Here is a 12672-nt window from a genome sequence, read left to right as displayed (position 1 = left end):
ATCGCCAAGTGCCAGCCAAAGTTGTTGGCTTCTCTGCCTCCAGAACTCCTCTTCTTTTTGATATGTGCCCAATAGTCTCTGATTCAAGGAATCAATATCTTCTTGCGAGCAAGTATTATCTGTCATAGCTTCCTCAAGTTGATCCCTCAGGTCGTTAATGCATCTCTGACTATTGTTTTGTTGTTCTCTGGTCTAGGAAATGATAGCAGAGCGACAAGCTTGAAGTTTCTCCACATCAACATTGGGACAATAGGTCCAAGCTTTTATGATAATCTTTTTGATCTCTCGATTATGTCTTAGCCGCTTGTCATATCTAAACAAGCCTCCTTTTTTTTCTTTTTAACAGGATCATAGGAGGATACTAGGGGGCGGTGATCAGAACCTTCAAACCGTAGGTACTCGCTACATTCTGAAGGGTAAGCAATAGTCCATTCACTATTTGCCATAGTCCTGTCTAGTCTGCATCTGACCAGATATTTATATCTCTTTCCTCTCCATGATAAAAAATTTCCTCTATGTTGAAGATCATACAAGTCACAGGTGGACATGAGGGATCTCAAGTTAGAGAAATATCCTTCTGGTCTGGAAGGGCCTCTGGATTTCTCAGTACTATTGATAAAATCATTAAAGTCTCATGTGAGAAACCAAGGCGTCGATCTAGAATCCATTTGTGCTGTAAACTTTTCCCACACCACAACCCTTTTGGATCTATTAGGTTCACCATACCCAAATGATGAGTAAAAATACCTTCCTTTTGGTTTTTATTTTGGTATCTATAATACTTTGGCAAGAGCTTAGTATCTCAACCTCAATATTTTGTTTCCAGAAAAGCGTTAAGCCACCCTCCCCTGGAGAGAGGGGGGAACCAGGCGATGAGAGGGATAATCTAACCATTTGAGTGATTGGAGGACGCTATCCGACTGGTTTTTTGTCTCCTTGAGTAAAACAAGGTCAGGACATACTTTCTTATTTATGTTCTTCAGCCTCTGGACTGTCATGGGGTTCTCCAATCCACAACATTTCCAGCACAAACCTTAGAAAGAGTGGTTAGTGGATTCTGAAAATCCAGCCATCTTTTCTTCGAGGACGGTATTATAGTGATCTTAGGGTTTGACGAGTTTTGGCTCTTTGATTTTGCAGGGTTTGATGCGGAAACCTCCCCTAGGTGAGAGGATGGATCACTTAGGGCTCTGCCTTTACTTGTTCCGGCTTTTGAGGTAGGTTGCTTTTGGTTATGCTTTGCGCCATTAACATCTTTGGGGAGTTCTATACGAGGTTACTCTTTTGGCTCTTGAATCCATTAGGTCTTCCCCTTCCTATTTTGGTGATAAATTCAGTTCCTTTTGGTTGTGAAGGATCCTCTTGAGGTGGCTTTTTCCCTAACTCTGAGGCTAGATCCCATGGGGAACAATTTGGTGGGGAAGCAGTTTGGACAAAGGATACCGCAGAGGCGATGATTCTCTCAGCCGTAGTACTCATAACGTTTCTAGCTTCACCTTGGATAACTCTTTGTCGTCTGGCTGCACTCTTAGTTGGGTCGACAACAAAACAATAATGGACGGTTACTTCTCTTAGCTCACCTAGTAATTGGTCTTTTGTAGTTATAACAGGTGGGAGAGATCCCACATTGACTGGTAGGATAGGTAGCAGACTTAGAGGAGGAGGAGGAGGAGTTTGGGGATCTGGATTTGACGATTCTCTCTCTAGTGGTGGTCTTCTTGGTCTGGAGGAGACCACCAAGTTTCTTACCAATTGTTTTTATATCTAGGTACTCTCCAAGTTTCTTACCACTTTTTTTAACATGTCAAGTTGCCAGTAATGCTTGGGGAGACCTTGGAGCTCTATCCAGAAAGAAATCATGGATGGGAAGGAGTCATAGATAATGGGCTCCTACTTCTGCATGATGACCATCCATTGGTCATAATGGTATGACCTGTTATCCTGCACTTTTTGCATATCTTCTTCAAACTCGAAACTAAACTAAAAACATCCTCTGCTTAGATATGCTCCAGTGGCTTATTCTCTAAGGTTCCATCTGTTGGAGAGAAAAAGGAATAAAGACCATAGTCATTCGACCGAAGGGTTTGTGAGGCGTCCAATAAGGGTTAAGGAGTTTGCTTGAATCAGTTCAGACGTATCAAGTTCAAAAGCTCGGATTCGCTTTCTGGGGGTCAAGAGTAATCTCTTTCAAGACCTTTTCCTTTATGATGGTATGGGATTCTCTTATCCATAGAGCGGAGCGGAGTAAAACAGGTGGGGGAGAGGAATTCTTAGGTGTTCTACAGTTTAGTAGGGAGGGATTCTTCCAGGTTGGGTTTCAAAAAGCTTCACAAGGTTAAAAGTTGGTAGGATTACAAAATGTTAAAGAAATAAGACTTACAGATACGCAAGACGGTAAGATACACTGCCAAAGATAATAATGATGTTATATTTATTTTAAGATTTCCTTCTTGTAAAGTATTAAACTATACCATTTTACTTGTCTGTCTTAATACTCCATATGTCTCTTATAATTTAATGATTAGGATTATTCATACAGATTAAGATAGAAAATTCTATGATTAATTTATTTTTTATTTTTCTGATTGTTTATTTCTCTTCATTTATGATCATCTCATTTATGTGTGATGATTCATTTTTCTGGTAAAAAAAACTAAAATATTTTTTTAAAATATACTTTTTCTCAAGTGAAAAATTAACAAAATAAAATAAAATATATATAGTCATTGGAATGTTACAGTATCTTTGCCACATTACGTTGATTATTATTACTCATAACTAGGTACTAACCCATGTTAAATCGTCGGCTAACATTTTATTTGAAATAATTCTTTTTATTATTCATTATTAGCAATTCATCGAGCATACTTACAATCAGATTATTTGTTCAAATATTATTGCCGAAAATATCTGTATAAAATCGGATAATATATGTAGAAATCTTAGTTGTTTAACCAAATGAAATTTTCTAATTATCTTATTTTTAATACACTAATTTTTTTTTGTCTATCCTAGTTAAATTGTCTTAATTATCCTTAATGATCCTATCTTTTTCTTTTACTATTTCCTATTGGCATTCTAATGTAAGTGTTTACACTTTAATGTTATTTTTATAAATATACTTCTCAATTAATATAATAGGATAATTGTTAAAAATATTTACATAATTAATCTTTTAGGGACTAAAAGTCTTTTAAAACATCAAACTATCAGTTACACAAAGTATATATTTCCAATTTTAGTTGTGATATATATGTATTTCAGAGTAGATTAAAGTAAAAAGAATATTGCAAGTTCCAATTTGGTCGAATAAATTGAGAAAAAAAGAATAAGAAAAAAATAGAAAAAAAAATAATTATAATTGAGGGTATCGACGTATTACAATTGGCCTATTGGGTGCGAAAAAGTAGCTAGGGACTTGATTGGCAGATTGAGTTTCATCATATGGCTTCTGTTTTCTTGGGGAAATCTCTTCTGGCCGTTTTTGTTTGCAAATGACAACTCTCATAACAGAATTCTAAATTTTCTAGTGGAAAAATATAATTTTCTTCTTTATATATTATCTTGTTGCATTTTAGGAGGTGAGAATAAGATATAACAAGAACTAGAGTTAGCCGACAGCTAATCCTCAGTCAGAGAATATTTCAGATTATTTTTTCCGGCAGAGAATATAAATGTACAAGTTGTGCTTTTAACCTCTCAGTGTTTAACCGTAATTGAATGTTGTGAATAGTGAACACCTTAATACTTGCCAATGTTTACTTGTATGTATATTAATTTTTCAAATGTCAGCATGCATGCATGTATGATGTATGGATTTTGTTGGATAACAACACATCTACCATACTATAATAAACCACTAGCTAAAACTAGATTGTTTGTTGAACTAGCAAAATAACCGAATAATTATTATATAAAAAAACTAAATTAAATTAAGTTTTCATTGCATTACTATTAATCAAGTTTTTTTTTTTTAATTTCAATTACTTTTTAATTGTAAAGACATGCAAAAGTGAGAACTTCATAACTAATATATTGGTATAGAAAAACCTAAAATCATCTTTTTAAAATATATAAACGTGAACAAATTATATTTATAATCGTCACCTATATGTTTTGGTGCTGCTATAGTTGATTAATCTGCTTAAAATTGTAAACTTAAGAAAAAGATAATGTGCAAATAAGGTTTTTTGAACTTCGAAAAATCTATGGGTAAAGAGTTTTCTCTTTTTAATATTAGTTTGCACGTTATTCTTGGAGTACAAGAGATTTCATTCGACCATACTCAATTGTCCTTATCTTATCATATTTGTATCTCTCTAATTTATTATTCTTTTATTCTTGTTTTCTTGGGTTGCGCTAGCTAGCAACCCTTCAACAGCTTGAAAAAATAATTTATTAGTTCTTGCCTGATATATAAGATTATTGCCATTAATATATATGGATACATCTTTACGTTCTGCGTTGGTGTGTAAGTTGGTGTATATATCCAAATATGTTAGATTTTATAACAAATATTAGTTAATTTGGCTGAATTCGAAATTTAATATTATATATTATTGACGTCCAGTAATTAAGAGAGTTTCACATGTGATGTGTGGCTTTGTAAACCATGTACGAATGATTCCACTGCAATAAGTAGTCAAAATAAGAGTCGGCAATCTTTTATTTGGTCATTTTACTTTTGAAATATTTTACTATATATTTGTTGAGTTATGGTTGTGAAGACACTAACTTTATTTTTTGTTGCTGAAATTAAGTGAAGTCTTTCCTTTTATGTGACCTTGAATGTTTTTAACACGATGCTGCCTAATAATAACTAAGTAATAACCAATAAAAAAAATTGAGAGGTGTAAGACTTTTTTTGAACTTGATTGCAATCTTAGTGATGTGAAAAAAGGAATTTTCGTTAAATTAGACCAATAGAATTGACATATTTTGTGTTTATATAGATGTTTGTATTGTAATAGGACTTGCCGAAACCTATACTGCTATACGCCAAGGTCCCAAACCAAAGCCTACGCCCCATGCTCGAGCATGTCATTCCTTATTACATGGAACTTAGTTTATAAACAAATATAATATCTATTTCTGAAAACAATAAAATTACTAAATAAGTTTATGAATAGCAATTTTGTTTTTGTTACAATATGATTTTCTACAGAAATTTCTAAATCATTTAAATTATTATGATATCCCGATTCTAAATAAAAGTGTATACACGTATATGCTTAAAAGAATGGATTAGATTACATATATCAACCGAATGCATTATTCATCTTTCTATATAAAATCATAAAATACTTTGTAGTAAAGAGTGATAGAACTAGAGCTGTTTAGAAGTGATATTTAGTACCAAAAGATCCAAAACAAAAAGAAAATAAACGAATAATGTTTTGTGGTAATTTACAAAAGCAATCGTCAAGTTTTTTTAGTTTTCAGAATAGTAAGCGGTCATCAAACGAATATATAGGATTCACCGACCGAGAGCAGCCGTCAAGTGAAGAGTTGATCTTGCACAAGAAGAAAAGTTATGTGGTCTGCGTTGGATGGATTATCAAAATAATTAGTAAGAGAAAACCTTTTATTTTTTTTTCTAACAAAAAAATTAGCTCAAACGAGCCAATTTAGAGAGAAATTGTTTACAAACAAAACATGATACGGAGATACATGCGCTTGTTGTGCCAAAGAATCCGCTCGGACATTTGCTGTTCGCGAAAAATGAATCAAAGAAAAAGAAGAGAACTCCTCCCTGTCGATCCGAATGTCATCAAGGTAAGTTGCAAAAGCTGGCCATTCATGAGGGGAAGACACCATCTTCATCAAGTCTGAACAGTCCGTAATAAACACCACATCCCGGAAATCATGTCCAATCATGCACCACATCGCCCAAATGAAGGATTCAACCTCTGCATGTAGCGGGGATAAACTCCAGCAGAAATTAGTAGCTCCGTGTAGTGGCGGTGATCCATGTGACGTGGTACAAAACCATCCTGCACCTGCAAAAACATCAGTTGCCTTCCAAGAGCCGTCAACATAACATCTATATCCTGTAAAATCCGGAGGATAAGTTGGAATAGTTCCTCGAGCCCCAAAAATTGGACCTATAGGAGGGGAGGGAGATTCCCCCACCTCGACCACCGCCTGAGCCTCCTGCCAGGCTACCGACTCTCCTTGTGCCACTCGGGCAACCTCATCAGGGCGTTCATCCTGACCTTCAAAAACATAGGCATTCTGGGCTTTCCAGATATACCACATCAACCACGGAAAAGCCGCTACCTGTGAACCCGGGTTTTTAGAACCCAAAAAATGATCGACATTAGCGTATACAGACTCCGTCGGAAAGAGGATCGACCCTACCGGTACATACGCTAAAGTCCAGACCTGACGAGCCGGTAAACACAGAAAGATGGCATGATTTATGTCCTCCTCATCCGCCCCGCACCTTGTACAACCCATCTCACAATTCACCCCTCAACGTCTCAAGTTAGCAGAGACCGAAATACAACCCGTCAAAACCTGCCACATGAAATGCTTTAATTTCGGTGGACACTGAACTTGCCAAACCATGGCCAGAAGAGGAGTAATCTCTGGGCCTAACCCAAAAGCCTGGAAAGTACCTCGTACAGCCAAACGTTCTGTCTCATACCCAGATTTTACTGTATATTTTCCGGTCTTTGTAAAGTGCCATCCAAAATAGTCTGGTTTCGAGGAACTACCTAGCGGTATTGCCTCTATCAAAGGGACATCCACAGGATCAAAATGCGCAACAAGCATGTACTTACGCCAAGATTTCGTGCGACGATCAATGAAATGTGATAAATGAAGATTTGGATCCTTAAAAGGACCGTTACTTAAAGCTGGTCTCGGGGATTGAGCCGGAACCCAGGGATCATTCCATATTGAAATGGAGGCCCCTAAGCCAACCCTTGTAATAAGCCCTTTATTCACCATAGAGCGAGCAGAGACGATACTCCTCCACCCATACGAGGGGGAGTATGATCGTATAGGATCCATAGGGTCGGAGTTCCGATAATACCTACTTTTAAAAACCCTGACAAACAAAGAGTCGGTATACTCTATCAACCTCCATAATTGCTTGCCAGCAAAGCCGTGTTGAAATCATCAACACTCTTAAAACCTAAACCACCCGACTGTTTAGTACCGCACAGCTGCTCCCAAGCAATCCAATTCATACCCCCTGTCTGACCATTTGTGCTCCACCAAATATTTGCCACTGCGCTAGTGAGTTTTGATGTGATGGTTTTTTGTAAACGAAAACAAGACATCACAAAGGTCGGGACCGCTGTCGCAACAGACTTGATCATCACCTCCTTACCCCCTTTCGAGAGTAACTTGGCTGACCAGCCAGTCGTTCGACTTTGCAACCGATCCCTAACAAATGAGAAAACCTTAGTCTTCGATCCTCCCAAACTCTATGGGAGTCCCAGATACGAACCCATACCCCCCAGATTGGTTATCCCTAGGACCCTCTGCATCTTCGTCTTTGCCAGCTCATCCACTGTGTGTCCAAACTGGATCAAAGATTTCGCAAAATTTATTTGTTGTCCCGAAATAGCCTCATACTGCTGTAAAATATATAAAACCACCCCACATTGGTCCTTATCAACCTTGCAGAAAAACAGACTATCATCAGCAAACAACAAATGAGTAATTGGGGGACATTTATTCGCCACCTTAATACCCGTGATCCGCTTATCCGCCTTTGCCTTCCTAATATTGGCTATGAGGACCTCCGTACATAAGATAAACAAATACGGTGACAGCGGATCCCCTTGTCTCAAACCCCTCTCTGGGACTATTAATCCATTTGATTGACCATTAAGAAGAACTCTATACTCAACCGAGGAAATACAAAACATGAGCCATGAAATCCATCATTCCGCAAAGCCCATCTTTTGTAGCAAAGCCTCGACAAAGCCCCACTCAACCCTATCATACACCTTACTCATATCCGTTTTAATGGCCATAAAATTCCCTTTACAAGAATTATTTGTCCTCAAACCATGAAACATCTCCTGAGCAATCAAGATATTGTCCGAGATCAACCGACCTGGAACAAAATCTGATTGCGTTTCCGAGATTAGACCAGGTAACAGCGTCTTAAGACGTTGACACAAAACTTTGGAGAGGTCTTTATATCCCACATTACACAAGCTAATGGGGCGCATCTCCGCCATCCGTGTCGGTTTGGCCACCTTAGGGATAAGGCAAATATGCGTCCTATTTAAGCTCTTATCAAAAACACCCTCAACTAGAAATTGATTTACCATTGAAACCAGATTTGCTTTAACAACTGTCCATGCCTTCTGGAAAAACAAAGCAGTCATCCTATCCGGACCCGGTGCATCATAAATAGAGCTTGCTTAACCTCTGCCTCTGTGGCTGGGGATATCAACCGCTCATTGTCTGCTGCTGTAATAACCGTGTTGACTTCCCGTAAGGCCTCCTCAAAAATTTTCGGATTTATTGTAGTGAACAAATACTCAAAATAGGACACAGTCGTGTTGCAGATATCTGCATCCTCCGTAGACCAAACATCATTCTTGTTATATAGCCCAACAATCCGATTTCAGGCCTGTCGCTGCTTAGTTTGTGCCTGAAAATACTTTGTATTTTTATCCCCCACACGCATCCACCGATTTCTACTCTTTTGATACCAATGTATCTCCTCATCCTGGTAGGCATCCCGCAACCGGGTGTGTAACTCCGAAATTAAACCCGGAGGTGACGCATCATCTGCTTGGGCTTCCTCTAATTGCCTTTTAATATCCTCAATCAAAACCCGGCTGTACGGGGCTCGTGCTTTACGCCAGCGGGAGATGGCCCGACGATAATTCACAATTTTATCCACAAATTCTAGTGATCCCTGGCCCCCGTCGCTCATCCAACCGGACGAGATTGCCTCCATTAAACCCACTTTTCCAATCCACCGACGATCGAACATAAAGCTCTGCCGCCCCCGCGGCCGTTTCGCCCCCACACTAGCAACAACCGGCTTATGATCTGACGTGATCATTGGCAAATATTCCGTCACTGTATCTGGAAATAAATCATGCCAATCCGCGTTACCTAAAGCTCGATCTAGCCTACACCGTATAGGCACCCTCTCCAGGACAGACAATCCGCTAAAAAAGGAAATTCCAAAAATCCACAATTTCTTATCATCCCATTAAAGGCAAGAAAAGAAGATGTGTGACGCAACTTCCCTCCACGTTTTTCATGATTACCAGTTAATTCATTAAAATCCCCAATAATAAACCAAGGGGTAGACCGAGTAGCACTTATCCGTAACAACCTTTCCCAAACCAAATCGCGGTTTTTGGGAACCGGATCACCATAGACAAAAGTTAAATGAATAACCCGACCCTTGAAACATGCTTCAATATCAATTAATCTATTGGACTCCATTTAGAATTGAAACATTAAAAGCATATTTATTATAAAATAAAGCTAAACCACCACTGCAACCAACCGGTTCCACAGTTTTTAAATTATTATAGCCAAAATGGCCTGCAAATTTTTCCAAAAAAGAAAAAGACTGTTTTGTTTCCATTAAAAATAAAAAGTCTGGCCTGTGTTTATTCCAGAGATCCCTAAGATTTCCTATAGAGGCCTTATTTCCAAGCCCTTGACAATTCCAACTTAGAACATTCATTTAAAATTTTTTGGTTTGGGTGGTTTGACACCACCAAACCCGCCCTTCACCCCATCATGGGCCTTTGGAACAGGTCCACTTTCGCCTAACATCGGCCCATGTGGAGGTCTCCGCCTTGGAGAGAGCAACAACTGTGAATTGCACTTCTTCGTACTTACACCTCTGAGCACCGTACCACGTCCCTTTCTTTCTCTCAACTCCATAGCCTGCGAGTTGGAGTCCCCCAAAGCAACCTCGCTTGTATCACCCTCATCACCCCTGATATCCTCATCCAGGTCGTCAAACGTGTCCGGGTCCTCCTCCATCCCCCCACCAGTCCCTTCGGTGCTACCCTCCACACCAGCAACCTCGACAAGATCCCGCTGAACCTCTAAAGACTCCACATCACCACCCTGAGTCCCCGCATCAACAGACAAAACCTGTGATACCAAACCCTGATCAGGAAAGGAGTCACCACCAACAGCAACGGATCCTCCAACAACAATGGACTTCCCTGTGGGGACCATCGGAGAATCCAAGGGTGCCTCCTCTTGAGGCTTATGTGGACCACCCTCAACACTCTCAGAAACGATAACCTGATCATCACCAACCAACCCTGCTAAAACATCCATAATCTGACCCTCCTCAGCAACATCACCTTCCACAACCGAAGACCCCAATGAGCGCTCAACAACACCCTCATCCTGAAACAAAGATTTTCTGACAACCTTATGTGGTTGAGACAGCATCCCCGGTGACCGCACCTCCTCCACCACCGGATCCCTGACCCGTTCTGCACGCTGACGGGGCTGTCCCCTAACCACCTCTTGTCGTCCATGAGAAACCAGCAAAGACTCCCCATGGAATTCCCCTTAACGCGATAAGAAGGACCCGCCACTTGATCAGCCTTAGCTTTTGGAAGACCATAAAATGAAGACTGATATCGTCCCTTTTTAGGACCAGCTCCACCTCTTGAATCCGCTAACACTGCCCCTTTGTAACTCATTAGATGTCCATGTCCGCTACTAACCACAGACCCAACACGGGCTCCACCAGTTGATGAAAACTTAGTACTTGGACAATTGTTTTCATCATGGCATAGACTGAAGCAACGTTTACACCAACCATATAAATGCTCGTAGTGAAGCTTTACATAGGTCACCTCGCCATTGAAAAAATTGATGTCTGTTTCAAAACAAAGAGGTTTGAGACCATCAATGGTCACCTGCACTCTCCCTCGATCAATATCCACCGTTTCTACCACCCCCAAAGCCGACCCAATATCCCTGAAAGTGGGTTCTGCCCAGAACTGAATGGGCACATCCGATACGCTAATCCAAAACTTTAGAGAAGATGGGTAAGTCAGATCCACCACGGGGGTCCATCGGACCAACGAAACCATCCATGAATCGAAATGAAATGGCTCCATCTTCATAACCTCCACAATATCGCCTTTCTCATCAAAATCAAATTGGAACTTCCCTGAACCCAAGTCAGCTCCCGCCACTCGACCCCCCCACCTGCCAAATCTGTGGCATCATGTTCAGCAGAGACTTCATATCTTGGACTTGTGGGTTAAAACACCGCCCAATGACCGTCCTGGAGTATCCCGCGATGAAAGAAAAGTTATCAAAGTAGGAGATCTTGATCTTCCTTTGTGTTAGTGAACCCTCCCCTGACAAACCAGCCACACCCTTCCCCATAAGGCCACTCTGAGACATAACAAGACCAAACGAAAATAAACAAGCATTACCCAAAGAGCTATTGCACGAAGCACATAGAAAATGTTGTAGTCCTCGTAATCCTGTCAAAACCAATTTATAACCCAGTCGCTGCGAGAGAGAAAATCGAAGTAGGGAATCAAAATCAATTAGTGATGATCCGATCCTAACCAAAAACCAATCTCCTTTGATAAACCTCCGCCGATCTGGTGCGATGACACCCATCCAATATTCTACTTGCCAAAAAAACTCTGGAGCAGAATCACATCTATTAAAATCAAACCTCAATCCCCTGTCCGAATAGCCAAAAAACATGGAAACCCAGATACACCGAAGATCTCCAAAACAGATACAAAAATCAGAGATTCGCCAAAGTGCTATCCTTAAGAGATCACCATCTCAAAGATACCCAAAATCCTGAAATCCGATCTGAACAAAATCCACCAAAAGAAAAAATCCCCGAAACAGCCCTCCCTCTTTCCAATAGAACCCAAGAAACCAAATGAAACCCCATCTATCTACCAGAGAAGTCCCAAGAATCATCCAAGAATCAAAACCCTAGTATCGCTAATATCATCGCCGCTCTCTCTCAAAGTTTTCTTTTCCCTTTAGGAGTGGAACTAGTAAGAGAAAACCTTTATATCTTAAAAGCATACATTGAGTTTCCTCTATTTCAGAAACTAATAATGCGATATGTAAATAATATAGTTCCTTTTTCATTAAGACTTGGGCATGTCACGTTTGAAGAGGTTAGCTAGAGATTTTTGGATGCCCTTATGATAAGAACAGCCACTTTGTATGGCTGATCTAGTTTTGCAACTAATACTATATATTCAATTTGTTATACATCATCCTTGTATTTCTAAGCCAAAAATACAAAACCTGATCAACATTTTTTCAATCAATATAAGAGTTGAGATACCTAATACATTACTTGCACCCATGTTTTTATATCGAAAAGTGTTCTTTTGATATGTTTTACGGAAACCCTCATACAGATTACAAAACAACTGACCAAAACAAGCATTTGAGCTAGATATAATTTTTGCATGACTATATATCATAAAACCTTTTAAGAAACCAATCCAAAGAAAAAAACTTTTTTCTTCAAAAGCGAAAAAAGTGTTTACAAATGCAATTTCAGAAAATAACAATCTAGATGATCTAGATAGACTTTCTACTTGATAATTACAAAAGCGTAAAATATTAGATAGCAAACTGAAAATATTTAACAGCGGAATCACCATGAAAATATGAAAACGGTATTTGAATCATCATCGATGTTATCTTTTG

At 39.3% G+C, this 12672-nt stretch overlaps 2 protein-coding genes across 2 annotated transcripts; both read right to left on the bottom strand.

Moving 5' to 3' along the window:
* Positions 1 to 5873: 5873 nt before the first annotated feature.
* LOC147921399 (uncharacterized) lies at positions 5874 to 7017 on the bottom strand. The gene is made up of 3 exons (XM_087497662.1): positions 6520 to 7017; positions 6133 to 6384; positions 5874 to 6050 (listed from the first exon to the last, which is right to left on the bottom strand). Exons 1-3 carry the CDS (start codon positions 7015 to 7017, stop codon positions 5874 to 5876), a joined length of 927 nt encoding a protein of 308 aa, XP_087353788.1.
* Positions 7018 to 8593: 1576 nt separating this feature from the next.
* Positions 8594 to 12323, bottom strand: LOC147921398 (uncharacterized). The gene is made up of 7 exons (XM_087497661.1): positions 12262 to 12323; positions 11551 to 11671; positions 11412 to 11462; positions 11243 to 11370; positions 10464 to 11178; positions 9719 to 10362; positions 8594 to 9149 (listed from the first exon to the last, which is right to left on the bottom strand). The coding sequence occupies exons 1-7, from the start codon at positions 12321 to 12323 to the stop codon at positions 8594 to 8596; spliced, it is 2277 nt and encodes a 758-aa protein (XP_087353787.1).
* Between the last annotated feature and the right edge of the window lie 349 nt (positions 12324 to 12672).

The sequence above is a fragment of the Camelina sativa genome, chromosome 18 (assembly GCF_030686135.1).
Source record: "Camelina sativa cultivar CO46 ecotype springtype chromosome 18, ASM3068613v1".
NCBI lineage: Eukaryota > Viridiplantae > Streptophyta > Magnoliopsida > Brassicales > Brassicaceae > Camelina > Camelina sativa.
Note: the sequence above shows the minus strand (reverse complement) of the source record. Positions and strands in the feature narration are given on the sequence as shown.

Bases quoted from the DNA above. Each gene is read 5' to 3' on its own strand.
- LOC147921398 (XM_087497661.1), bottom strand. From the start codon at position 12,323: ATGGGTGCAAGTAATGTATTAGGTATCTCAACTCTTATATTGATTGAA. The intron at 11,179-11,242 runs GTGTTTTAACCC...CAGATTTGGCAG, and splicing joins TCCAGGACGGTCATTGGGCG to GTGGGGGGGTCGAGTGGCGG. The intron at 9,150-9,718 runs GTTTGGTGGTGT...TTCCTTTTTTAG, and splicing joins CATGATGGGGTGAAGGGCGG to CGGATTGTCTGTCCTGGAGA.
- LOC147921399 (XM_087497662.1), bottom strand. From the start codon at position 7,017: ATGGATCCTATACGATCATACTCCCCCTCGTATGGGTGGAGGAGTATC. The intron at 6,385-6,519 runs GTTTTGACGGGT...CCGGCTCGTCAG, and splicing joins TAAAGCATTTCATGTGGCAG to GTCTGGACTTTAGCGTATGT. The intron at 6,051-6,132 runs GTGGGGGAATCT...CGGATTTTACAG, and splicing joins AGGCTCAGGCGGTGGTCGAG to GATATAGATGTTATGTTGAC.